The sequence below is a fragment of the Plectropomus leopardus genome, chromosome 16, assembly GCF_026936395.1.
Source record: "Plectropomus leopardus strain MGB_pleo_1.0 chromosome 16, ASM2693639v1, whole genome shotgun sequence".
Lineage (NCBI taxonomy): Eukaryota > Metazoa > Chordata > Actinopteri > Perciformes > Serranidae > Plectropomus > Plectropomus leopardus.
Window position 1 is genome coordinate 14,999,060 of NC_142191.1, and position 25,563 is coordinate 15,024,622.

At 39.8% G+C, this 25,563-nt stretch overlaps 3 protein-coding genes across 9 annotated transcripts in view; 1 reads left to right on the forward strand and 2 right to left on the reverse strand.

Annotated features, from left to right (window-relative positions):
- The first annotated feature begins 651 nt into the window (after positions 1-651).
- Positions 652-2,617, forward strand: dynlt1b (dynein light chain Tctex-type 1b). Of its 2 annotated transcripts, XM_042503603.2 has the most exons (5): positions 652-729; positions 943-984; positions 1,993-2,116; positions 2,206-2,283; positions 2,397-2,617. In XM_042503603.2, the coding sequence occupies exons 1-5, from the start codon at positions 694-696 to the stop codon at positions 2,465-2,467; spliced, it is 351 nt and encodes a 116-aa protein (XP_042359537.1). In that variant the 5' UTR covers positions 652-693; the 3' UTR covers positions 2,468-2,617. The 2 variants fall into 2 exon arrangements, with proteins under 2 accessions (XP_042359537.1, XP_042359538.1); XM_042503604.2 differs by lacking the exon at positions 943-984 and having other exon boundaries at positions 682-729.
- Positions 2,618-2,655: 38 nt separating this feature from the next.
- tmem181 (transmembrane protein 181) lies at positions 2,656-13,245 on the reverse strand. 2 transcript variants are annotated; one of them, XM_088089510.1, is made up of 17 exons: positions 12,937-13,245; positions 11,056-11,159; positions 10,720-10,787; positions 9,247-9,337; positions 9,018-9,136; positions 8,264-8,380; positions 7,997-8,077; positions 7,757-7,856; positions 6,260-6,390; positions 6,075-6,166; positions 5,924-5,981; positions 5,058-5,160; positions 4,920-4,971; positions 4,728-4,810; positions 4,297-4,386; positions 4,144-4,210; positions 2,656-4,045 (listed from the first exon to the last, which is right to left on the reverse strand). In XM_088089510.1, exons 1-17 carry the CDS (start codon positions 13,068-13,070, stop codon positions 3,961-3,963), a joined length of 1,575 nt encoding a protein of 524 aa, XP_087945636.1. In that variant the 5' UTR covers positions 13,071-13,245; the 3' UTR covers positions 2,656-3,960. The 2 variants fall into 2 exon arrangements, with proteins under 2 accessions (XP_087945636.1, XP_042359536.1); XM_042503602.2 differs by lacking the exon at positions 12,937-13,245 and adding an exon at positions 11,405-11,562.
- Positions 13,246-15,037: 1,792 nt separating this feature from the next.
- Positions 15,038-25,563, reverse strand: part of tulp4a (TUB like protein 4a) — a 41,519-nt gene continuing 30,993 nt past the window's right edge. For 4 of the 5 annotated variants that reach the window (XM_042503173.2, XM_042503175.2, XM_042503171.2 and 1 more), the window contains exons 10-14: positions 25,295-25,439; positions 24,052-24,223; positions 23,328-23,421; positions 19,799-23,193; positions 15,038-18,749 (exon numbers count right to left, since the gene is read on the reverse strand). In XM_042503173.2, the coding sequence (XP_042359107.2) occupies positions 18,633-18,749; positions 19,799-23,193; positions 23,328-23,421; positions 24,052-24,223; positions 25,295-25,439 (3,923 nt within the window). In that variant the 3' untranslated portion in view covers positions 15,038-18,632. The remainder of the gene's footprint in view (positions 18,750-19,798; positions 23,194-23,327; positions 23,422-24,051; positions 24,224-25,294; positions 25,440-25,563) is intronic. The other variant, XM_088089435.1, reaches the window with a different exon arrangement.

The following is a 25,563-nucleotide window of genomic DNA, read 5'->3' on the forward strand; positions in this document are numbered from 1 at the left end:
ATCCTCTTGATTAAGCCATTCTTCATCTTCTTGAATGAATGAATGAATGCCTTTCTTTTCATAGCATGTCCACATACAAGATTTACTCTCTTTTTTAAATATAAAAAATAAAAAAAAAACACTGTTTCCATTCACTCTGCTCAAACACACTCACATACTCACACATTAAAATAAATAACTGTTCAATGAGATCATTATAAAAAATGAGGTGCTGTGCAAATGATAAAGTGCATATGCAGTGAATTATGACGGTGGTGGTCTTCCTCTTCTTCTTCTTCTTCTTCTTCTTATTATTATTTATCATTATTATTATTATTATAGTGTAATTTAATTTTTCTGAGTATATTTCCTTAAAAACATATAAATAAAGTTTTTAAGAGGAAGAAAAAAATAATAATAATGAAAAAAATGGAATAAGTATCTTCACACACAAGGGGAAATATAAATCTCAGTTATCTGATACAATGGCAAATGTTTTAGAAAATCATACAACTTTTGTGCTTTTACCCCTTTCATCAGTTTTAAATATTTTATGTATACATTTTTTTAATATCGTGACTGTCTTCCCATGTTAAATATGTTTTTGCCAAACACACTTAGAAGTCGCTATACAAGGTTTTCACTTGGTTCTCTTATTCTGAAGTAATACTACAGGAAGTCGTATTTGTTTCATATTGGAGGCAGTAGTAGTCCATGGTAGCAATGGACGAGTATCAGACAGAAGAGGAGGTGGGTTTCATTCGTTAAAGTCGTTATTGTTCGTTATTATGTGTATTTTTAACACCTACAAACAACACTCAAATATTACCAAAATATTATATCCATGAAAGTGTTTCTGAGGTTCGGCCAGAAAGTAACAGTAGAAGGTGAGCAGCCGTGTCGGCTGGCTAGCTTAACGGTAGACTGAGCTGTTTTGTTGTTGTTTTTTCTCTCGTCAAACAGACTGCTTTCGTCGTAGAAGAAGTGAGCAAAATAATAAAAGAGGTGAGAAGAAAGACACCACGCCTGTCGATTAAGTACAACGTTTATAAGTAATTGCCTTTTTTGCTACCGCTAATTTCTAACTTTGTGTTTAGCGACCCGTTGGTTGCTAAGGGCACTGTAACTGTTGCTAGGCACCGTCCACACATGTAACGTTACCCGTATAAATTACACCATACACATAACCGATTATTATAACGCTATTCAATACAGATGTGTACAATAATTTGCTGTTAGACTGAATTACACCGAGGTAGAGGGAGTATTCAGATCCTGCAGAAGCCATGCATTGAAAATGTTACTCAAGTATGCAAGTACAATAAGGAAATGTATTTAAGTAATACACGTAAAAGTATTCAATGCAGACACATTTCAATCATTTAAATTAATCAAAAATAACTAAACTAATTAAAAGGAAAAGCAACAAGTCTCCATGTTTAAAAAGCTGGAACCAAGGACAATGTAAAAGACCTTTAATAATCTTCTTTAAATCTTTTCTATAATATTTATAATTTCCTTGGGTGGAACCAGTAAATATTTTGTATGAAATTAATCACTTCAGCTGCACTTTTATATGTTTTGTGTAAAAAAAAAAAAAATTTTTTTTAAATCTTAATATGTAAAGTAACTAATTAGTAAAGTTATCGAGTATCAAATACAGAGGAGTAAAAGGTACATTTTCCACTGAAGTGTGGTGTAGCAGAAATAGAAAATGTTATGATATCAAAATACTTGAGTAAAGTATCAATTTAACCCTTTGAGACATGGTTAAATTGACTGGAGGTTTATTTTAAAAATGGAAAGAAAGCAATGAGCAACTCAGTACGAAAGTCCCAAACTTTTGTTAATTCTTATTTTAATATACATATTTCTTGCAATGTGCAGGACATTTGTTTTTCCCATGTTTTTTCAAAGAAACCAATTTGTCAAGGGTTTAAATATTTAATACTCATGAAAGGTGTGTTGACCAGTTCTTAATTAAACACCACTTGGTTGAAATTGTCACTGTAGTCAGTAGAAGCAGCCATAGGAGGAAATACATACCAGCATAGCAGAGTGAACCAGTGGACCACCAGTGTCATGGAGCAATGCCTCAGTCAACTCAGCAAGCTGGGGAAGCCTTTCAAATATATTGGTACATGCACTGCTGCAGCAAAACAATAATATTCTGATTGTTCTGGGACTGTGAAGCTGGTTTTAAAGCTAGTGTATGTTTTCCCACAGTGACCTGTGTCATCATGCAGAAAAATGGAGCAGGTCTGCAAACAGCCAGCACATGCTTCTGGGACAACTCTACTGATGGTAAAGTAGCAATGTTGTTAGCGGAGAGTCAGCAACTGTCAGTTTGCTCAATTTTAAATGTTAAATGTGGAGGTGATAGTGTCACTGAATTTATTGTGTGTTACATCCAACAGGAAGCTGTGCGGTGAGATGGGAGAACAAGTCTATGTACTGTATCGTCAGTGTTTTCGGTCTGGCCATCTGAAACAGCTACAGTGTACCTGAGATGTTGAAATGTAAAGGATTTTGTGTATTTTTGTGAACCTGCATATTGTATTTGGTCATGTTGGCTATATTTGAATACCTTTTTTGCTTTTTTATGAATTACAATTGATTAAAATAATACTTTGCTGTATATACTTTGCTTTATTCACATGTGACATGAGAGAGTGCTACATGTACAGCTTTTATTTCATGAAGCAACGGAAATTGCAAAACCTCCCAACATATCAGGACCCACAAAACCTCATTTAACCGCCTTAAATCACCGTAAACACACTGAAATGATCAAAAATTTACATTAATGTCAAATCATTTACAAATTTGAGACTGCAGCCCATTTATAAGAAATGTAAAGACAAGGCACCATCTTGTTTTAAATACATGTTGAGATAACATGGCTTGGCTGTTTTTGTCCATAACTCCAGGTTTATACAACAAAGGAAAAGGCAGCAAGTCTCACACTGTAGGCGATATATGGAAAGTTACGTGAGAAAAAACTACTTAAAATAATATGCTCTACATAAGGCAAAATAAATTTGGCCAATGGTTTAACTTCTGTATGTGCAGGAAGAAGAAGAAGAAGAAATATGATAAATCAGTAGTCCATTTACACAAAGTTGTGTAAAATCCACACAGTTCATCAAAATCCATTCATCCATGCAGTCAGATAATACAGTATCAAACGTCACTTTATAACTTAAATTCTTTAACAAGTGCAATTACAAAGCTGCTTTCCAAGGGAAGAATTAGTAAGAGGAGTGGTAAGAGATAACTCTCTGTATTATTTTTTTTAGAACATATCTGAACACAAAGAGAAATATTCAACGGCCAACACTGCTATGGCACTTAAATTTCCCATTCATTACTCATGTCAATGCTGGCAAGCCACAGTGTGTGCTGCTGGAGTGCACTTAACAGCTACTGCAGCATTTAGCTTCCTTTACTTCCTACAACCAGTATAATGATACTCAGCTTTGGCCAGATACACATTCTCATTATTCTCAGACTGTCAGAGAGCAGAAAGGAATGGCAAAAACAACACAGTGCAAGTATAGAGAGACAACAGTGGTTCAACAAAAGCATTAAAAATAACAATTGCACACACACAAAAATCCCAAATTAACATTAGTGTTCATTTCTTACTATTACGTTGTGAAGAAATGCTGGTCATGAGGGAAAAAGTTAACAAACTGGTAAAAATTGTTCCATTTTACATCTGTGTTTCCTTTGTTTTCAATGAGAATGAAAGCAATGAAGAAAAAAAGTGGCTACATGCCCCAACTTTTCGGCAAAAGTACAGTACATTCAGTAGGCGTGGAACTCTTTTAAAAATATAGTTATGTACACTTACAGTATATCATTTTCATAATACCAATGCAAGTTATTTACACATACACATGATAGTTTGTTGTATTGTATTGTCATGATTTCAAACAGGGACACAGAAGAGGAACTACAAGCCGGTCAGAAATCCCATCAGTCGCTGTCACTCTGATCCTGGTACTTGGCGGTGGCTTTGATGGCGCGTCCGTTTTGTAAAGGCATGTCTTCATAATCGCTCCTGTACAAAGACAGAGAAAACATCAGCTGGTTTATGCAACATCACTATCAAAAAGTAAAAAGAAAGAATTCATAAAACTTCAGTAAACAAATGCTTACCCATATATTACTTCATCATCTGAGTCATTCAGCATGGAGAAAGCGGGATTATCCTTCAACTGGGAGTCTGGGAAATCAAACAAAACCAGTTAGGGTTAATACACTAATTAATTATCTTCATTATCTGCACTGAAACTGTACTGTATTACCTACCGTAAAGTGCATTTTTGGAGGGGGAATACACAAATGCCAGTGTGTACAAGTAAAAGTTGAGCAGACCATAGAATGATAAAAACTCAGCTGGTATGTCTGGAGTTAAGGAATCATTTCTCATTATTGAAGACATTAATATGCCATTTCTCATGGTATATTTAAAGCTTAAGTTGATCACATGAATGATAATAACTTTAGAAATAGCTGAGCGAAGTGCCATGCATCGCTCACATGCTTCGCATGGCGAAACACTAAGGCGAAAACACTCAAGCTGGGTGGCACCACCAAGGATTAATTTAAAGGGGCCCTACTATAAAAAAAAAAAAAACGTTTTCTGTGCATGTGTATGAATATTTGGGTCTCTGGTGTTCCTGCTAACTCAAACAGTAAAATAAGAATACTACATGGACTCCCGGCATTTGAAAGGATATAGTTTTGGTAATGAGTAGACAGTTCAGCGACGAAATTGTCTTGGAGAGCTTTGGCACCAAACCTCAGGTAGAGAATGACCATGCTGGAGGAGAAAAGCAACAAAAATGACAAGATCAAATCAACCACAAAGGGCCTTTAAAAACACATACAAAGCAGGTCATTTTAGGTTTTAGATTTCACTAAAAACACACCTTATAACAAAGACCACAAACGTCAGCGCTGTCAAAAACCTGAGCCGGAGATCTGGAGATTGAAAAAACAGAACACATTAATGTTATCGTGATAAAAGCATGTAACTTGAATGAAATACAGAAGAAGTGCGGGGATACCTGAGTAAGGCATGTTCTTGAGTTCAGAACAAGCTCTGACGACCAGGAAGATCAGGTAGAGGATGTAGAGAGCAACCACAATCAGGAAGAAGACCTTCATGCCCTGGAGAAATGACAGGACCTTATTAAATCTTTCTCTTTTTTTAACTTTTTATTAACAGCTTTCAAAGCAGTATATTCAGTTTGTATGGTAAGGGCCAAGTAATGACCAAAATTTAAAAACCAGACGCACAACAGAAATAAAGCAAACTAAAATAATATAAAACACAACCAGAATACACACGGGGGTTCATTAATTAGTCGTAAAGTTGGAAAATTTGTGTACATTAATAGTTTTGGTTAGTTTTTTTTTTTTTTTTTTTTTATATTCATGTTTTTGTCAGACAACAGAGCATAAGAATCATTGACTACAACAATCATTACATCCATATAGTCAGCTCTCTGTCCTTTTTTTTTTTTTGGTTTTGAATAAGCAAGACAAACAGAACTACATAACAGCTAGCACAAAAAAAACAAAAAAAAAACACAAACAAACAAACAAAAACAAAGTGCCTACAAACTTAACTTGACATCTGGGTAGTTTTGGTTAGTTTTTTATTATATATTTTTAAATTTGATATTGTGTAGAGATATGTATCTAGATCTGATTTTTGAAAGGGGTATATGAGGATAAATTCTTTTTAAAATGTATTTTATGAATGTAAAATGTAGCTAAAATAATGAGAAAACTAATAATATACTGTTTATTCTGTGAATTTTTACAACTGTGGGCAAATGAAGACATTAACACAGGGTGCACTAAACATAAAAATACTGTCAAACCACCTTTACCCCCAGCGTGTACCATCAAAGATGACAAGTCTCACCTCAAAGTTCACTATGTCTATGTTATATACGTAGGTAGGGTCTTGGAGTTCATTAACCCTGCAAATTCAGAAAAGGAGAGTAGATATTTTCAGTCCTGTTGTAATAGGCAGTTTCTATCAGGCTGCTAGTGGCCAGCGAGGTCAGACTTACGTTTGCCATATGCCCAGTGTCACCGCTGAGAGCCACAGAAGACCTACAATGACCAGCTTAGGCAGGTAGAACGTAAGACATTTCCTCTCGCCCTGCAGAAACAACACAAAACACACCAGATAAGATTCATAATGCACTAAAAATGAGCAGAAACTATCAAAGTTAAAGTGTAGTGCTGGACCCACCTGAACCCTGATGCCATGATAAACACAGAGCCAGAAGAGCAGCAGCGCACACAGGAACAGAGCCTGGAAGAAAGCGTCTAACGTCCCCGGAAACCAGCTGTTCACCAGGAATGACAACGGGAAAAATGGATCTGAACGACAAAAGCGACAAAACACAATAAACAACACACCTGACCGACGAGTTGGACTTTTGTTTTTTTTACTGAACAAGACACATTAAGGCAAGTTTAATTCACACCCCAAGAACTTTGGTTTCATGAGTGTGACAATTTACAGTTGACACATGAAACCAGAGTTCTTGGGCGTGAATTAAACTTGCAGATATGATGTTTAAAAGATGCTTTAATGGGGATAAATCCAGTCAGCATCTAGTCATAGTTAGGGGGCATCAGCGGGGGTGGAAAACAGTCCTGTCCTCCATCCTGTAAATGCTGGGAAAGCGTGTTTAACTCACATAGAAGACACTATATTATCCTACAAGAGATATGATCAAATGAATTTATCATAACATCAGTACCATCATGTTTCAGGGAATTCCATGCATATTTCGAGAAGGTGTAGCAGCGCTAACGTTACTCAACGCCATTACCCTGTTTTTTTACGATGTACTAAAATGTTATCACGTATGAATTTGCAACCTTGACAACTACAGGTCCTTCGACCTTCGAACGAGGTTCACAACTTGATCAAAAAAAAAAATCACCATTGGCTAAAGTCTAGCACTGCTTGGATAGTGTTATATAATTTTTGTTGAACCAGAAACAGCCACAAAATCACCATCTACTAACCCACCAGACTCCATTTCAAATAAACAGTAATATAAGCGTGTATAGAGCCAACATATTTTCACATCTAACTGAAACTTAAGGGTTTATTTCAACCAAACCAGAGTTGGTGATTGTAAAACAGTGGAAAGACAAACCAAGACAGTTTATTTTGTTTCTGTCAACTCTGAATAGAGTCTGGTTTACGATTATCAAATTACAGTTCATCTTAATGGAGTCTGGAGGGTTTTGTGAGAGCGATTTTGGGGCTGTTTAATAATCTAACTCTTTAACAAAAGGTCTATCTCTGTAGGGATCATTCCAAAAATCTTGTCAGACATTTAAAATAACCTGAACATGTCAGTGAAAATAACAAGCACTTCTAATGCATGTAAACTGATGGTGCAAACATGCCCTGAGTGTTTATATTGCAGCCCGGCCGCTGCTCTCACTAAATAATCGATCAAAAAATGTTGTTTACATTTATCACTTAGATGCAAGAACTCGAGAAAATAAGGTCCAGCTTGAAAAATACACTTCATTTCTGTATAAGAGTTGATTTTAAATGCAGAAAGCCACACAGTATCTTTTTTAACATGGTAGCAAACGCTTTGTTTTCCCTTTTGGCGTAAAAGGATGTGATGTTTGGTGGGCTTTCCCATAAATACTGACTGTATGTATGTGTTTTTTGGTGTCAAATATGAATTAAGGAGATATACTACCACCAGCTCACCATTGTAGAGTAGCAGCAAAGGGAGCAGGATAGACATCCACTTCTGCTCTATGCCCCAATCTCTCATAGAAAACTTCCTCAGGGAGTGTGCAAACATACACTAAGGAATACAGAGGGACAAAAGTTAGTCCAGGATTAAGTCTCTGATTTACACACTTTTGTTCACTGTCATGTTATGGTTTGATTGGAATACTGGCTATGTGAAATCCATTAAGATTAAGACCTGAAAAGTCATCTTACCGTCACCATGAAGGTCAACACCACAAAGACAAACCGGAACCATATCTCAACTTGCGAGAAGGTGGGGTTGTACGTTTTCCACTGAGGAGGGATTTTTAAAAACAAGAAGAAAACAAGAAGGGAGAAAATGAAAAGGAGTAAAAAGGCTGTGACTAACCTGTGAACTCAAGTTTTGATGAAAAATCCAATGCAGCAATATAAACACAAATATCACAGAGTTTATACATTGAGTTGGAAGAAAAAATCCCACCGGTATTTGTCACTTACCACAAACTTGACCTTGATATCAAATGTGATATTTTCAAGGCCTTTGAAGCTGACCTTGACTTGGTACTGGGTGTAGTTCAGATAGCCAAGATGGAGCACAATGATCTCGTCACATTTCTGTACGGAGAAACAAGAAACGCTGCCTCACTCGTACAACAATTCAACTGCATTGTGCATCAATGAACTGCTCTGTTACTGTCTAACATGATTAGGAATGTCCCAATCAGATCGGTCTAAAGCAAAGTCAACACATTTTAAAATAATTGTACACTGTATGGGAAAGTTGACTGGTAGTCACTGGCAGCAATAAGTGAACAGCAGAAGTGAAACAACCTTCAGAAGCTTTTAAAATTAGACGCACTAATCCCTGCTGACTGACATACAGCACAGTAAACGCATCTGTTGTCCTAAGTGTTGATGTTTTGGAGTATTTGTTGATGTGTGCAGTGCCTATTGTGTATTTTTGATGTGCACTTTAGTATTGGCCACACTTGTTTTGTCGATGTATATAGTGGTGTGCTTTTGTTGTTTTAATTTGCAACGTAATCAGGGCGGGATTGAGGACAAAAAACTTAATTAGGACATCCCTAAACATGATGATCAAATTCAACCCTGCACTAACTACTACACAGCAACAAAAAATTATATCATACACTCACTGCTGCATTGGTTGCTGCTGCCTGACTAAATGATTAATGACAATCCTACATACTGTAAGAGAGGGAGGTAGCAGGGTGTGCTGATTGACACTTACAGCCCCGCAGTGCAGCTTTCGTGATTTCTGAACCACGTTGTTTATGTGCATCACACTGGCGTCCTGCATCACTCCCTTTAGCTCAACGTTCATCTCGAAAGGCTGCGCGAAATCTCCCACTGACACAGACAAAAATAAAAACATGTTAACCAAAGCCAAGCATGTTTGAAAAAAAATGGCATTCAACAGTCATGGTATACAGCTGTTATCTGTAACTCTGTGGTCTTACTGTTGCTGTGTTCAGCCTGTATCAAACAGGTGAGCCATAGCTTCTGGTTGTAGGTGGTGAGGGGAGGAGAAACTAGATTGAAGGGCCCAGTCTGAAAGCATACAACAATGATTAAATTAATTTATCAGTAATTACTTACCAATAGAAGTCATTGAAACACTACCCCCATTTGAATGTAGCATTTGATCATAACACAAACTCGAAGATGTTCTCTTAATGTGAGATGTTACATTAAATTAAGAGCAAATGGGTACAGGAATCACAGGGTAACCATTTTATACTTACAACATCTTAACATTACAATTATATTATATTTTACAATGCATCTGCAAGAATCCTCTCGTTTACAGACATCTTTACATCATTAACTTCACAGAACGACATTCCCTTACTTAGACACACTTAGACATTATAGATGGGGATAAACCTACTCCCATCACTACAACCAATATTGACATTATCAGTTATTTAAAAAACATTTCAAACAGACTCTAATCTGCAAAGATTCATAGCGCTTCATTGATTCCTTTGTTATGCATTTCACTTCATAAATACAACCTTTTTGTCATTTGTACATTTTTATCAACTATGTATAACTGCTTTGTCTCAAAATTTTGATCAATTATGCTATTTTGTTTTTATCTTTTTTTATTTGGAGAGGTATCTTCATAAGCCATTATTGACCTCTAAACTCTCCTGCATGGTGTATATTTTTTTTAATTCTGTCTTTCTTTTACATGAGTATGTTGAAATAAATAAACATAAATCTGCAAATATCACATAAAATATCCCAAATGTAAGTAAGTAAATAAGTAAGGCTTTTTTAATATAACACTTTTTAAAACATGCAGTTACAAAGCGCTTCACAAACACATGTACACACTTAAAATAAATGAGTGAATAAACTACTTAATCCAGTTTCAGTAAATTACAATATAGAACACAGTACAGCGAGGAACAGACAAGACCAAAACAAACAAAGAGAAACATAACGTATGGAGTTGCTTTATAGGAAGGCTTGTCTGTACAGGTGGGTTTTTAGTAGACGTTTAAAACAGTCTAAGGACTCAGCAAATCTTATGGACCGGTAGTGGCTAAAACAACAAATGCACGATCACCTTTTGTTTCAGAGTTGGAGCTGGGGATGGATAAGAGGCCAAGATTGGAGGATCGCAGTGTTCAAGAAGTAGAAAAATAAACAAGGAGATAAAAAATGTGACTAGGGTGAGGTCGCGCAGTTCTCTGTATGTAATCAGCAGAATGTTGTAGTTTATTTTGAATTTTACAGGACGCCAATGGAGGGGTGCATGTGTGATATGGGACAGCCTAGTCAGTAGTCTTGCAGCTGCATTCTGAATGTGGTTTCTTGCAGAGGTGAAATGATTGCATTTGCGCACAATCCTTGACATGAATAACATAAACAGCTGATGTGCACTGTTTGATATTATGTCAATACACAGCATTGAATCTTACCTTGATTGAGAGGTTTTTCTGAAGTAACTGATCACCATTGTGCTCTTGCTCAGTAATGATCCTGGGACCTAAAAAAAATTAAGAAGACACAATCGATGCATTTTGCAGAAATGCAAACACAGACTGAACTAATGGTCTTTCCAGAAGGGAGCAGAGTCGTGATAACGAGCAGCTGATATTCTTAAAGTATTCTGTTATCAGAGCTTGATAACAGTATGTGTCAAGCAGAATGACTCACTTACTATTTCTGTATCTCAAAACCTGAAGCCTGTGTTAAAATGACTCTGACCAACACCCAGTTTATGCTAATATTGCAGAGATGTTTAACAGCCATACCTGCAATCCCAATGAAGACTGTGAGACCAAAGCAGATCAGGAAAAACACGAAGACCAAGACAAAATGTCTTTTGGACAGGGTGTAGAGCCGCATGGGGGCCAATCTGTAACAGTGGCATTTATTAGAAAAAACACATAAACGCCAATCAAGAATAGACGCGGGTAAAGTTTGTTTTGTGGTTAAAGTTCAGGTGCGGGTATGTCAACACTGCTAGCCTCAATGCTAGTTTATGCTAGCAGTAACAGATGGCAGAAAAAGAGCTGCACAGCGGCTCTAACACTGTTTCTCGCACATTTAAACATAGGTGACATGGCTCGGGTGTATCCGCTGACCACATCTTTCACTCACCGCTCCATTTCTTTCGGTTCGCAGTGTCGGTGCGGTGAAAAAACACTGAAATTTCGCAGCGACTCCACATCCGTGTATCAACATCAGTCTGCGACAACCGGAATGCAACGTCATCGAATGGGAGGGACCACAGTCACGTGACGCCATGAAAGGAGCTTCCTTCCGTCCTACCGCCGTCTTTTTGTAAATACACGCTGTTGTTTATTTTATGAAGCTCCTACATCTCAATGTTAGACACGAGACTAATACATTTATTTGTGACTGAGATTTATTTTATATCGCTAAAAGGCGCACGGTTTAAAATATTGAAGGTAACGGCTATCCACCGACTAAACGTATTGTACGACGTAACAAGAAGGTTCGCATCGTGTACGTCATTACGTAAAGGCTGACTTGGAATTTCGAATGAGCTAAAAATAAATATTTGATTTAAAGCTATACATACAAGATAAGACTGAAAATAACTAGCTGTATATCACACTTCTTTTCGTTATTTTTGGAAAACCCCAAATTCATAAAAATAGCCAAAAATTAAACCGTACTTTCTCAATTTTATTAAAGAATTTCAAAAATATAGAACCATCTTATCTAATGTTAATAAAAAAAAATATTAAGACATCCAAGAACAGTATATATTTCATTTGCAGATTATTTTAGCTCAATTTTAGTCATAAAATATTTTGTGAAATATTTTTTAAAAAATAGATCGAGATACATATCTTAAAACAATATAAAACTTCACAATCTGTAAAATAACAAAAAGTATTGATTTATGCAAATTTTACAATCTTTTTTTAATATAACTTTATAGATTAATCCCTGTGTCCCCATGTTTTTTTTGTCACTTTTTCCGTGGAGCTATTGTACACACGTTTATTTACAGAAATACATACAGATCCGGAGATATTTCTGGAAATGAGTTTGTGTACAAAAAGGTGTAGAATAGAAAAAGCATGAAATGAGCGGTGTTAGTGATTTAAGTTTTTTTTAACCCTTCAAATTTAAACGACAAAATTTAAATTTTGAAGTAGGCATATGCTGATTTACGACCATTTAATGCAGGTGTAGCCTGTGGTGAAATTCCCTCCCACAAGGCAACACTTGTTGCCTTTAATAGGAATGAAAAGGCCTCTACCTTGTTTAAATTGTGAGATTATTAATGTATTTTTGCACATTATGAGGATGTGTGTCAAAATATATTCCCCTTTTTTGCCCATTTCTATTCATATTTGCTTAAATGTATCTATTATAGGACTAATGCGGGCTAACCCTTAGTCTGGCACCATGTAAAATGTAAAGGGACAACACATAACACTGTAAACGGTTATTCCAGATATAATCTCAGCATAGGACACCTCTCGTTTGCATACTGTTATAACACAACATTGCGCATTATATGCATAACGACTGTTCACCCTCAAGGTGCAGATTAAATTATAATTCACAGCATACACCACCAAAATAGCCGTGATATTGCAACGCAGCGGGGAAATGGATGTGCCATTGTGTCGGTAGATAAACAGGAGACCCACCTGTAAAAGCGATCATCTCGGTAAGGTGTCAGGTCCTCCTTCAGCTCGATGTAGGCCTCCTGTATCTTCCTACAGAAGTATTTCAGCTCGCTGTACAGAGGGTTTTCCAAGCCGGACGAGTAGTCGGTGTCCATTATCAACACACCGAGCCGTCTGGCGGCTGAAAATGGCGATGGAGGGAAACAATCCGCTGCCTATAGAGAGCAGCACACTGACCCGGCTGTATTGTTAACGTCGTTTAATTGAAAATGCAGTCGAAGCTGTTTTGTTTGTGTCGGTTCAAAGAAAAAAAAAGCTGTAAAACGAAGAGGGGGCGGAAGCACATAGGCAGTATACAAGAGGAGGGTCACGTGATCAGATTTCAGCACCACGGACAGAGACAGACAGTAGAGACAGACAGCTGTCTCTGACGACAGTAGAGACAGACAGCGTCCTCTAATGACAGTAGAGACAGACAGCTGTCTCTGATGACAGTAGAGACAGACAGCGTCCTCTAATGACAGTAGAGACAGAGAGACAGACAGCTGTCTCTGATGACAGTAGAGACAGACAGCTGTCTCTGATGACAGTAGAGACAGACAGCGTCCTCTAATGACAGTAGAGACAGACAGCTGTCTCTGATGATAGTAGAGACAGACAGCGTCCTCTAATGACAGTAGAGACAGACAGCTGCTTCTGATGACAGTAGAGACAGACAGCTGCCTCTGATGACAGTAGAGACAGACAGCGTCCTCTAATGACAGTAGAGACAGACAGCTGTCTCTGATGACAGTAGAGCCAGACAGCTGCCTCTGATGACAGTAGACAGACAGCTGTCTCTGATGATAGTAGAGACAGACAGCGTCCTCTGATGACAGTAGAGACAGCTTACTGTCTCTGATGACAGTAGAGACAGACAGCTGCCTCTGATGACAGTAGAGACAGACAGCTGCTTCTGGTGACAGTAGAGACAGACAGCTGCCTCTGACGACAGTAGAGACAGACAGCTTCCTCTGACGACAGTAGAGACAGACAGCTTCCTCTAACGACAGTAGAGACAGACAGCTGCCTCTGACGACAGTAGAGACAGACAGCTGCTTCTGGTGACAGTAGAGACAGACATCTTACTCTCAAGAAACAAATATCTGTAGCTTTGGGTAAAGAAAATGAAATGAAGTCCCACCCCTGCCACCACTTTTAGTAAATAAAGAACACTCCCTAAACCAAAATTAGTAGCCTACAATTAGGGTGTGGAGAATCCTTAGTTGAGTGAGTTCGGTAATTGTGAGTTAATGAATCATGGTTATAGTATTGATTTATTTTCTATTTTCTTATTTCAAAAGTTAAAGCTAGCAAGCTAAAGTTGTAATATTAAATTACGAGCTATAGTAAGATAAAGTCAGTATACTTTAAAAACCATTTCATAAGTATGACCATGGATGGATTACTGACAGGCTGTTCCGTGCACAGGCCCAGGGGCCAAAAATGTCAGGGGCCCCACCTGCCTTCATCTGCAAAATGTCATCTAAATTAACACGTACAAATCAGCAAGCAACCCAAAATGACCACAAGGAGACACAAAGAGACCACCGAGTGGTGCGAAGGGACTGCAAGGAGATACAAAGTTAAAAAAACAAAATCACGCATAACAACCACATAGACACACAAAATGACAACAAAGAGACACGAAACTACCACAAGGAGACAAAATTACCACAGAGACACAAAACCAACGTACCATAACGATTACACCTTTGCATTTAAGCTTTTAACAGCCACAACTGAAGAGCTAAGGCTGTGATATGGGCTCAACATTTCTGCTCTGTAGCTTGGGACCAGACCAAGACGAGCTTTATAAGTGATCAGTAAAATATTAAAAACAATTCTAAAATGAGCAGGGAGCCTGTAGAGAGGAGCTGGGACTGGATGCGATCAAACTGGGCCATTGTGAGATGAATTAGTTCCACCTGTGCTTTTCCTGCCAGTCAATGTTTACTGTCTCAGACAGTAAAGCCACCTTTTGTAAACTCTAACTGGTTAGATTTGAACAATGTCATCTCTGAACCAACAATAAAACACAGATATATTCATATTATATATTTAGGAAACAAGACAGCAAGCATTTTTTTCGGAAACAATGACGTTTTATTCAAAAGATGCGTGACATATACAATTATAAAATAATTTACATGGCATGCCTTACTATCCATTCACTATAAACGTTCAGTCACCAAATCAGACTCAGATTCTTTTCAAGTGTTTTTGTCATTTAAGCCTACATCTACAAATACAAAGCACATACCTTTTCTAAAGAAAAGCCAAATCCTACAATATCTACAACAGGTCGTCTCATAAAATCAGTTTAAAGTGAATCCTTAACCTAAGTCCATAGGCAATTCCGAACATGAACTCAGTGGCTTACACTTGTGAACTTATGTGAACGATGTGTGTGTAGGTGTGTGTATGTGTAAGAAGCCATGAACACACACGTTTAAAGATAATAGATTTAACACTGATGGGACTGGTAGACTGCACAGTTGAATACAGACACACCTCGACTTGACAGTTACACTCTACATAACTAGTCTACCAACTACACTAAACTGGGCACTTACTCATTCACATCTTTTCCATCCAATGCAAACTTCACAAAACACAGAAAAGTTGCCCGTTCCCGACCCCCCTCCCCGCCCCTTCCCCCTCGACCCAACCCCGTCTGCCCATCTCACAATCCGGGCTACACTTGTAACAAATTTTTTATCAACACAAAGAAATGCTCAGAAAACTCCACAATATACAGTATGTATAGATACTATATCTCCTTCAGGAAATAATCTCATAAATAAAATGTACAGACCAGCAACTGAGATGCTGAACTCAAAGAATGGTTTCAATCTGTAATGACAAAGGATGTTTTTCCCCTCTTAGAAAATATTGCACAACTAACACAAAAAAGATGGATATTTTCTTTATGACATGCTCTTTTCATTTTTTTAGGATCAGAGGAGACTTTTTTTCAAATTCTTTTTCAACCCCCGTCCTTATAACCCCCCACTGACAGACATGCATCTTGTTGTGACACAGAAAGATCACACCAAAGGATTTAATAATCTCATCAATTCAGAGACCAAAACAGAGCTGGTCCAAAGCTTTCTTTATATCAAGAATTAAAGGGAAAGTCCAGATTTTTTTAAAGTGGGTTTGTATGTGGTCCATTGTCAATCTTTTAAATACAATGGATGTCAATTAACACACCACCAGTTTGAAGAAACGGCAGAAATGCTGACACGGAAGCTAAACAGTGTGCTGAAAGCCCTAAGTGGTGAAAATATTCTAAATATAGCAAATACATAAACTGATACTGATTTTTTTGGTGTGACCTTTTTTCTATTGGCTGCAACTGTTCTTTTAAATCATGGCAGAAAACTTTTTTCTTTGCTGCTGCATTTTATTAAATTACATATTTATTCTTTTCTTACACTCCAGTGTAACTTTTATATTTATTTTATCCCTGTCTTAATTTTTTTTTGGTATTTTTTTGCATGTTATCATTTTCTATTCTGTAGCTCTTTAAGTTGTTTTTTTTTAAAATTGCATTAAAATGTCCCTTAAAAATGTTTTTTTTGTTTGTTTTTTTCACTTTGTCTCGATTGATATTTTATGTAGAGCATTTTTAATTGTCTTGTTGCTGAAATGTAAATTGTAATATAAATGAACTTGCCTTGCCTAAAATAGGTTTTGTTACTGCCCCCATCCAGAGCAGTACATTGCTTAGCTTCTGTGTCAGTACTTCAGCTGCTTCTCCAAACTGGTTGCATGTCAACAGACTCTACTGTATGAAATACACTGACTATGGATACGTTTTTCATACAACCCAATTTCAAGAGATCCAAACCATCGGCTTAAGTTACACTTCCCTCTTGGCCCATTTTTTCCAACTATAAATTTTAGTAAAGGAATATTTGGCACAAAGGTAAAACCTACCTAATATTACTGCCCTTTTTCGTCATTTTGGCTACAATCTTAAATAGATAAAACCTATTTATTTATATTTGAAATGTGCCTTATAATTTACTCCTGCACACGCTCCTATCAGCCGGCCCTGCTCTGTGTCTTAGATCAACACAAGCTCGACTGCCCGAAAGAAGAAAAAAAAAAAAAAAAGGAAATAAATCAGCTTTTCAGATTTCAGTTTCAATTCAGTGTCAGCTTACGAAATGAACAGATTTCAATAGCTTCATCCTTCATCGGAGTTCTGACTTCAAAGATTCAGTGACAATGATTTCAGCTTAACCATTAACTTTTTTTTTTTTGTGGTTGTAGCGGTTGAGTTAAACAGTACTACAGCGTCGCTCCACACCTGAAGTTACACTTAAAACACAGTGGAGACAGGTGTAAACAGACATCCGTCAAAGTCACCCCCAAGTCTCTTTACAACATTTACATACGTATGACTGATATGTATTTACATGACTTCTGAAAAGAGTATGAAATGGCATAGGTGAAATATACAAAAATATTTCCTGTACCTTGCTTACATGTTTAGCGTGTTCTTAAAGAGCAGGGACGACAACCTGACCCACCCCCCGAAACTACACACTCACTTCACAGAAGTGACAGCAGGTGACACATCACTTCATGCCAGAGGTTTAGTCGTTAGATCCGGGCCTCGGCGACTTCTTTTGCGCCCATGTCACCATAGTACAGGATAAATCAGTCAAAGCTATTCAGTACACCCCTCCCACCTGAATTACTACTACACAGCAATATTCAAATTCAGCCACCAGTTCTCCCAAATAAAGCAGGTAAGTTGAAAACCATGTTGACAGGGTATGAAGATTGTATATCACAAACAATGACAATAATGTTAAAATTCATATCTGAATAGATAAACAACAAAATGTACACATAAATTAACCCAAATGTAGCAGAGTAACATTTCTTCTTCCTTCAAAGTCCCAGGAAACTATGTGGAAAAGACTGCAGCTCACCTCATCTATGTTTACTCCCACGTTTTTAACCCTACAGTGAAAAGTGTGATCTCTTAGGAGTGCTCCTAATGCATATATCTACGCCTCATTTCCAGCCGAAATAGATTGAGATAGTAACAAAAGGAATGGCAGAGAGCTAAAAAAAAAAAAAAAGACCCTCCTACCCTCCACCGTGTTTAGTCATTTAATAAAATCCTAAACGCAAAAGCAGTATAATAAAGTGGTAACTGTTTCACTGAAGTTTGTACAGCAATGGATTTCAGTGCCCAGTAGTACCTGTGCGCTCTGGGGAAAAAACAACTGTGATCTCCAGAGTGTGGTTTTCAAGTATTACTGCTGCTTCTTGTTGAAAACTGCACCTTGACAATTCCTCTAACCGATCGGTTATCACGTCTATAAGCTTCTTCTAGCTAAAGCAGCATTTATTTGCATGATGATTACCAAAGCTCAGCTCTTTGGCCCTACATGCATTGCAAGGAGCCGCCGACTGCCACGCGGAGCAGATCTGAGAGCATCCTTGGCAAATGCAGCCAATGCTTATTGCACCAACTCTAGTGGCAGCATTGTGTAGTGCAGCATGATTGTATCTCTCTCTATGACCAGGGCTGATTTAAGTCTTCTCTCCAAAAATTAAAGTTTGTAATCTCAAATGAAACAACTGTGCCCCTTCAACAGATTGCATTTGAATCCCAGATATAACTCAGGGTAAGTAAGGGAGGGGACATCTCATTTGAGGCGTTGAGTAACATTGGCTAAAGCCACTGCGAAGGCCTGCACAGCAGAAAAGGGGTACTGGAAGTCCAGGATGTAGGCATTGCCATCAATCCTGCCAAACTGCATCACCTGTGTAAAAACAAACAAACAAAAAAAGTCAGTACAGATTGTTAGGTACTATTATTAATAGGGATGCACCAATTTATCAACCAAGCATCGGCATCAGACGATATTCACCTTGCTGATTGTCACTGGCCTATCAGCAAATAAAATAACATTCACTAGTGGCAGTAGTTGTTTTTCTGTTGTGCCACATAAATCTTGCACAGGCTAATAAGCAGGGCTTGAGACAAACAGCATGTTGTTGTGCTGGGGACAATAAAAGAACAACAACCTGCCCTTCACTGTCAAGAGCACTGCAGTTTGTGACAAACATATATCTTCCCCGGGACGCCTTTGGAATAAATGTAAACTCACTATTAATGTGTCACGGGACAGATCTCATTGTTTTCCTCTAGAACAACAAATCTATGTTGACAAACAAATGAGAGCTAGTTAATGTTAGCTGTTAGCAGCTCATGGAGGTTGCATAGTTACATTACAATGCGTTCAAGCTCTATTCAGTAAAAATGAGAATTGGGCTAAGATAAATTAGAATGTTCTTATGATGTGTTTAAATGTTATATTTTCAAATGTATTTTCATGAGAAATTTGAATAAATACGTCAGTTTGAAAGAGCAATTTGTTGATGTTTTACAGCATTAGGAAACTGATATTAGAGAGGAAATTATTATATATAAGGTCTTGAGTCCTAAAACCCAGAAATTAGTTAACATTTTAGTTCTCCTGGGTTTTTCGAATGGATTTTTGGTTAGGACCCTGAAATAAGGTGCTTAACACCAACTTTCTTGTCAGTAAATACCCCACTTGTGAATTTTGAAACCTTTGCTTGTGGGATGAATAACAAAAACAAAGTAAACAACAAAAAACAAACTTCAATATCAGCTGAATTGTTATTTTTAAAACCAGTGGAGGCCCAAAATTACAAAATCAGTGCATCCCTAATCATTAACATCATGTCCTCAGGCACATTGTGTGCGAATATGAATACTTTTAATGTTTCTTTCAGTATACAGACAACATGCAGTGAGTGACATGTCTTGTACAGGAGCTCTTACCTGTCTGCCCTCCAGTTCAATTTGAAAGTTTTTGGCAGACTCTTGTGTGACGCGGCCACCAAAGTCCAGCTGGTAGACCTGCGTGGCTTCATTCCACAGCGGCTGCTTGTTGGCCATGACGTACACAAACCCCTGGCTGCCCAGCCCGCGGTCCTCTTTCTCGTTGGCCTTTCGACACTTGATCTCATCCAGTTCACTGGCAGCCCTCAAGTTCCTCTTACTCTTCCAGCCCTTCTTACCGCTCTGGCACTGATTGAGCAGCTCGTCCCCGCTGATGAACAGCTCTGGCTCACTCTCCGAACTGTCTTGGAACTCACTATTGGCAGTGGCCTTACTCAGCTTCTTAGCCTTTAACTGCTGCTCTTTCTGTCCCTTCAGCTTCTTCTTGTCCCTCCCTCCCAGCCGCGGACTGGAGATGAGTGAGTTGAAATCACCCAAAGCTCTGCCCTCTTTTTTTGACTTGCTCCCTTCAGCCAACGGCGGCACGTTAGCCTCCTCAGCGCGCCCATCCGCCCTCTTGCGGTTCTTCTTGCTGAATTTTTCAGATCGCTGCGGGACAGGACTTTCAGTCAAGGAGAGCACCTCCTGAAAACTTTCCCCGGCCTCTGCCATGGCCTCCTGTAACCCTCCGTGGTTCTGCAGCTCTGCTGGTGGTGGCGGAGGAGGTGGAGGAGGGGGAGGAGGAGGAGGTGGAGGCGAGTGAACACTTTTGTCTACTGCCATGTGAGAGGCTTTGGGTGGTAGTGGCACTGCAGGACTGGGCATCGGTGGGCAGGAATTATAGGTACCCCAGGGAGTGTGAAGGGCGATCGGGGGGATGGGGAGCCCTGCACAAGCACTTCCTCCTGGATACAGGGGAGGGAGGGGGCAGCAGGCGAGGTTTGCCAGGTTTGCAGGGTAACCAGGCGGTAAGACAAGGGCTGCATCCTGCTGTGAGAATGGCACCGGTGCCACCACCTCCTTTGGGGAGGAGCAGGGGCGAGGTGACCCTGGGATGGGTTGCAGCTGGGCTCCAGAATAGGCAGCTGCTGCAGGGTACTGGAGAGAGATTTGGTAGCCTGCAGCTGCCGCCGCGGCTTGAAATGATGCAGCACTGGGGCTGGTGGGGGACTTTGGAGAAAGGACAAAAGGCAGCCTGGACACGTCCAAGTGCTGAGCTGGGGTGAGAATAAGTGGGGGTGGTTTGTGGGGTCCGGGGGGGCCAGTGGGATTCAGCGTTGCTGTCCGTTCCTGAGGAACCCACACCTCCTCTGTGGCAGCTGGGTCCCACTGATAGGGAGGTGGGCGTTTAACAACCAGCCCTGACGCATCATTTCCTCCTAGCGCCAGATGCCTCAGTGATTGGTTCAGTGTTTCATCCTCAGTAAATGCTGAATTAACATAATCAGCCCTGTCTCTGTTACTCCCTCCTCCTGCTGCAGTCCCAGATCCTTCAAGAGAGCTCAGCAGGTTGTAAGAGGACTGGGAGGCCAGAGGAGTAGCACTGTTGGAGTGCACAATAACTGTACTGTGTGGAGCCCCGTTCCCTGGAGGGAAGTCCTGCCTGATGATAGTTCCTCCTGCTATCCCATTAGTGCTTCCCGGGGCAGTACCTCCAACACTGGATCCACTGCTACACTGGCTGCAGGTGTATAAGGCTGTGGGCACCCTCTGCTGGAACGAAGCTGCTAGTGCACTACTGTTTTTAGCCTTAGGAGGCAGTGGTCTGGGCGGCTCCAGCATCTGGGAAACTTTGAGAGCGGCCTCTCGGCTGTTCCTCCTGAGAGTGGCGTGGATCAGACTGCTGTCGAGCCTCTGTCCAGGGTTCCTGCCGACAGCACTGTTCTGATTGGCTGGGTCGGGGTATGGGGGCGGGTCGCCGCTGGGTATGGAATAGCGAGGTGCAGTGAGTCTGTTGAGTGTGGCTGAGGTGTAGGGCAGCTGGATCTTCTTGTCAGCTGAGGAGGAGGAGGATGAGGAGGTGACCCTGAGAGTGGCAGAGCTGCCAGGTCCCTGGAGTGTGTAGACATTCTGATTACAGACAAGGCGCGTTCGAGGACGACATACTTCTTCCACATTCCCACTGCTGTCAAATGTTGTTATCCTCTCATATCCCAGGGGTGTAGGGTACTGCGCCTGCTGCTGACCTGAAGGATAAAGTGAAAACTCTCCCTTCTTTAGACAAACGTCACCAGGGGGAGGAGTCCCACTGGTGCTCCCTACTGATCCAGAAGCAGCGCTGGAGGCTGCAGCGGAGGCTGATGCCGAGGCGGCAGCAGCTGCTGCTGCAGCCACAGCGGCAGCCACAGTGCCGGGGTAAGGGGGCGGGGGGTTCATCTTGCTTAGCTCTAGCGGGGCACTGAAGACCACCGTATCACCCTCAGCCAGCTGTGGAGTTGACCGAGTGGTTTTGATTTTCAGTAGGTGCTCGTGTTCACCCCCCACTGCTCTCTCGACCACTAAATCAGCAGGTGGGTGAGGGATCTGTATCTGAAGTGCGCCCGGCTGGAGCTGGTGCACAGAAGCACCTGAAGGCTGTCCTGACGCCATGGAGGGAACAGGGATTTGTATTTGGAGCTGCTGCTGAAGCTGATGGTGATGTTGCTGTGTTTGCTGTTGATGATGCATTTGTTGCTGCAGTTGCTGCTGAATCTGTTGATGCTGCTGTTGTAGTTGTTGCTGTTGTTGTATGTGCTGCTGGAGCTGATGCTGATGCTGCTGCTGCATGTGTTGGAGCTGCTGCTGGATGTGCTGTTGCTGCTGCTGAATGTGCTGTTGCTGAAGCTGCTGCTGTTGTAAGTGTTGATGCTGGAGCATCTGCTGCTGCTGCTGCTGCTGCTGCTGCTGCTGCTGTTGGAGTTGCTGTTGCTGCTGAATTTGTTGATGGTGCTGCTGTTGTTGTTGTTGTTGGTGACTTTGTTGTTGCTGTTGTTGTGAAGGATGATGAGAAGGGGGAGGTCCCACCATTAGGCGACCCATTTCTAGTCCCCCAAAGATGACCTGACCAGGACTGGAGTACCTGGTGGGGACTGTGTACTGGGCTGTCAGGATGGTGTCCTGGCTTTGGTCCGACCCACCAGCAGCTGCCCCAGCAGGGGTTGCAGTGGGATTTGTTAGGACATCCAGCTGAACATTTTGATTGGCTAGAAGTGACTGAACCAGACCAATGCTTTGGGCGGGGGACATGGCCTGGGCGGGACTATGGATGGGGGCAATAGGGATGTTTACAGTGCAGGGCGGGTTGTCATCTGTGCTGCCAGCAGGTCCTGTGACAGGCAGGTCATCTTCATCCTCACTGAAGACGTTGGGGCTGAAAACAGGCAGATTGATGTAGTCCATGGAGATTTTTCGCACCTCTGGAAGGTAGATGGTCATCTGTCTGGGCTGCAGGTGGAGGAGGCTCGTTTTATAGATGACTGAGGGGGAGAGGGATGAAGCAAGAGTGAGAAAATTAGAGGAAATTAAGACACAGGACTAGTTAAAATGAACTTTATTTATTTAATTACTCTTTCAGTCTTAAATTTTGATGGAAAAGTTGTTGACTGGTTACCTGCACCAAGATTAGTTGGCAAGAATGTGGCGAGCCCCACAATCTTGAACTTTGTCCCCCAAATATTTGATGTGACCTGAGCAAGGTAATTTTGCTGCAAAACAAAAGCAAAAATAATCATATTATTTTCTAGGGGTGGGGGAAAAATCGATACAGCATAGTGTTAGTAGCATAGTTAACAGCATAGTGTGATATTTTGCATGACAATATTGTATCGAAACACACTGCCAGGTATCGAGTGGTGAATTATATAAATTGTTAATATTGCAAATAAAAATTAAACTTTTGGTAGCCTACTAGAATAAAAAAGACAATTGTTTCTTAAGTCCAGAAGATACATTTTACTGCAAAAAGGGGGTCATAATTGGCAGCTGGAAAAAGGCAATAAATGGCAATCTACCACAATACATGTTAGTGCTATACTGGGCATATTGTAAATTATTTAAAATCACAATAATATTGTATCATTGGGCCTCTGGTGATTCCCACTACCGTTAAGTTCCACAAAAACATAAAAAAATCAACAGAATAAATATATATTTAAAAATGAAATGTGTGAGATTATCATCAAACAAAATATCCCATTCCCTGGACACCCAAGCAATTTGACTAAACCGTGGGTGACAGCAGAATAGAAACAAGAAAAATTGAGAAAATGATTATAATAAAGCAAAACTGATCCAGAGGACAAAAGTGAATGTGGCTCAAATAATTTGATTGTTACCTGAGTGATGTCATCTAGAGGAAATTCCCTCCGTGTTAGACTGGGTGACCCAATTGAGGGTTTCCGTATCGGTAACCGTGGTGACCTGGAGATCTCTTGTGTAGTGCGGGAAAGTTTGGGCGATTTTCTGGGATCAATGTTGATCCTGTTGGTAAAGGGACAAACTAAGTCTCTACAGAGAAGGTAGCAAATAAAAAAAAGAAGGTTTAGGCATGCAGTGAACCAAACAGCAAGTGCAAACACATTTCATTAGACATTCATGTAAAGGGTTAATATAAGTGGAAAACCCACAAAAGGAATAAATTCTGGTACTCCAGTGTATTTTGCAAAAATATTCATCAAAACAATTATTAGATATGTATTCAAAGGTTAATTCTAATGTTTTCATGCTGTTGGAAGATGGAGTGATAGCAACTGAAGCTATCTGAAAGCAGCCTTTGGTTCTTTCCCCTCGCTGAATAACTGGGTATTGTTGAAAACTGTGTTAAAAAAAGAAACTGGTGAAAAGAACGTTTCTTGATTCAAGCTTAATAATTAGGCAATATGTTAATAAAACTACCCTGACTTCATTTGTTTAAAGCGGCAAATGCAGATTTCAGTGCATGAGTTGTCTGCGCCATGGTTATTATAGTTAACTAAAACTAATCTTAAAACTAAAACTAGATGTCAACAAACAAAATTGGTTAAGTAAATAACTGAAATAAAACCAGGAGGAACTGCATGGTGGGTGCTACACTTTCAGTATGACGACACCCTGAAATTAGCGGTAACCACCATATGAGCGCAGTGCAAAGCAGCAGTGATGAGCTAGCCTGTGGGATACGCACATGCAAAAACATGCACGTATGATCAAACAAAGCAAACAACATAAAAGCCTCTAATTACATAACACACAAAGACGGTGTAACTTTATTATTTAGGAAGCCATCACTCCACTATATCTTTACAACATTTAGTTGGTAATGTGTGAAGAAAAAATAAACTTGTCCATTTCACATGGGCAAATGAGCCAAGTATTACATTAAAGCCTGGATTAAGAAAATATAAACATGTGTACTGACTTTGTCACACCACAGAAAAATGTGTTAATAAGCACCGAGCCAAAGCTGAATGATTCATGTAGTTGCCAAGTATATAAAATTATGTTTCAAATCATGAACAATAAGCAAAAAAAAACAAAAACAGGAAATATTAGTTAAGATAGCATGCTACAGTACACACAGGACACGGGTCAGGTGGTTACCTGGGCAGTTTGGGGGATTTACTCCCCCTGGATATCTTTGGAGATTTCTTGCCAACCCAGTCATCACTCAGCTCAATGTCACTGGAGTCTGAGCAGTTACAGCTGTCAATCATGGCAGATATCAGACTGTTGCCGTATATCTCATCTGAAGAGAGAAAATAAGATGGAGGATGGAAAAATCAGTTAGTTTGGAGTAAATAGATTTTTAATGTGTCAATCTCAAGATAAACTTTACTGGTCACAGCTAATGTGTGGTGTTATTCTCTTGA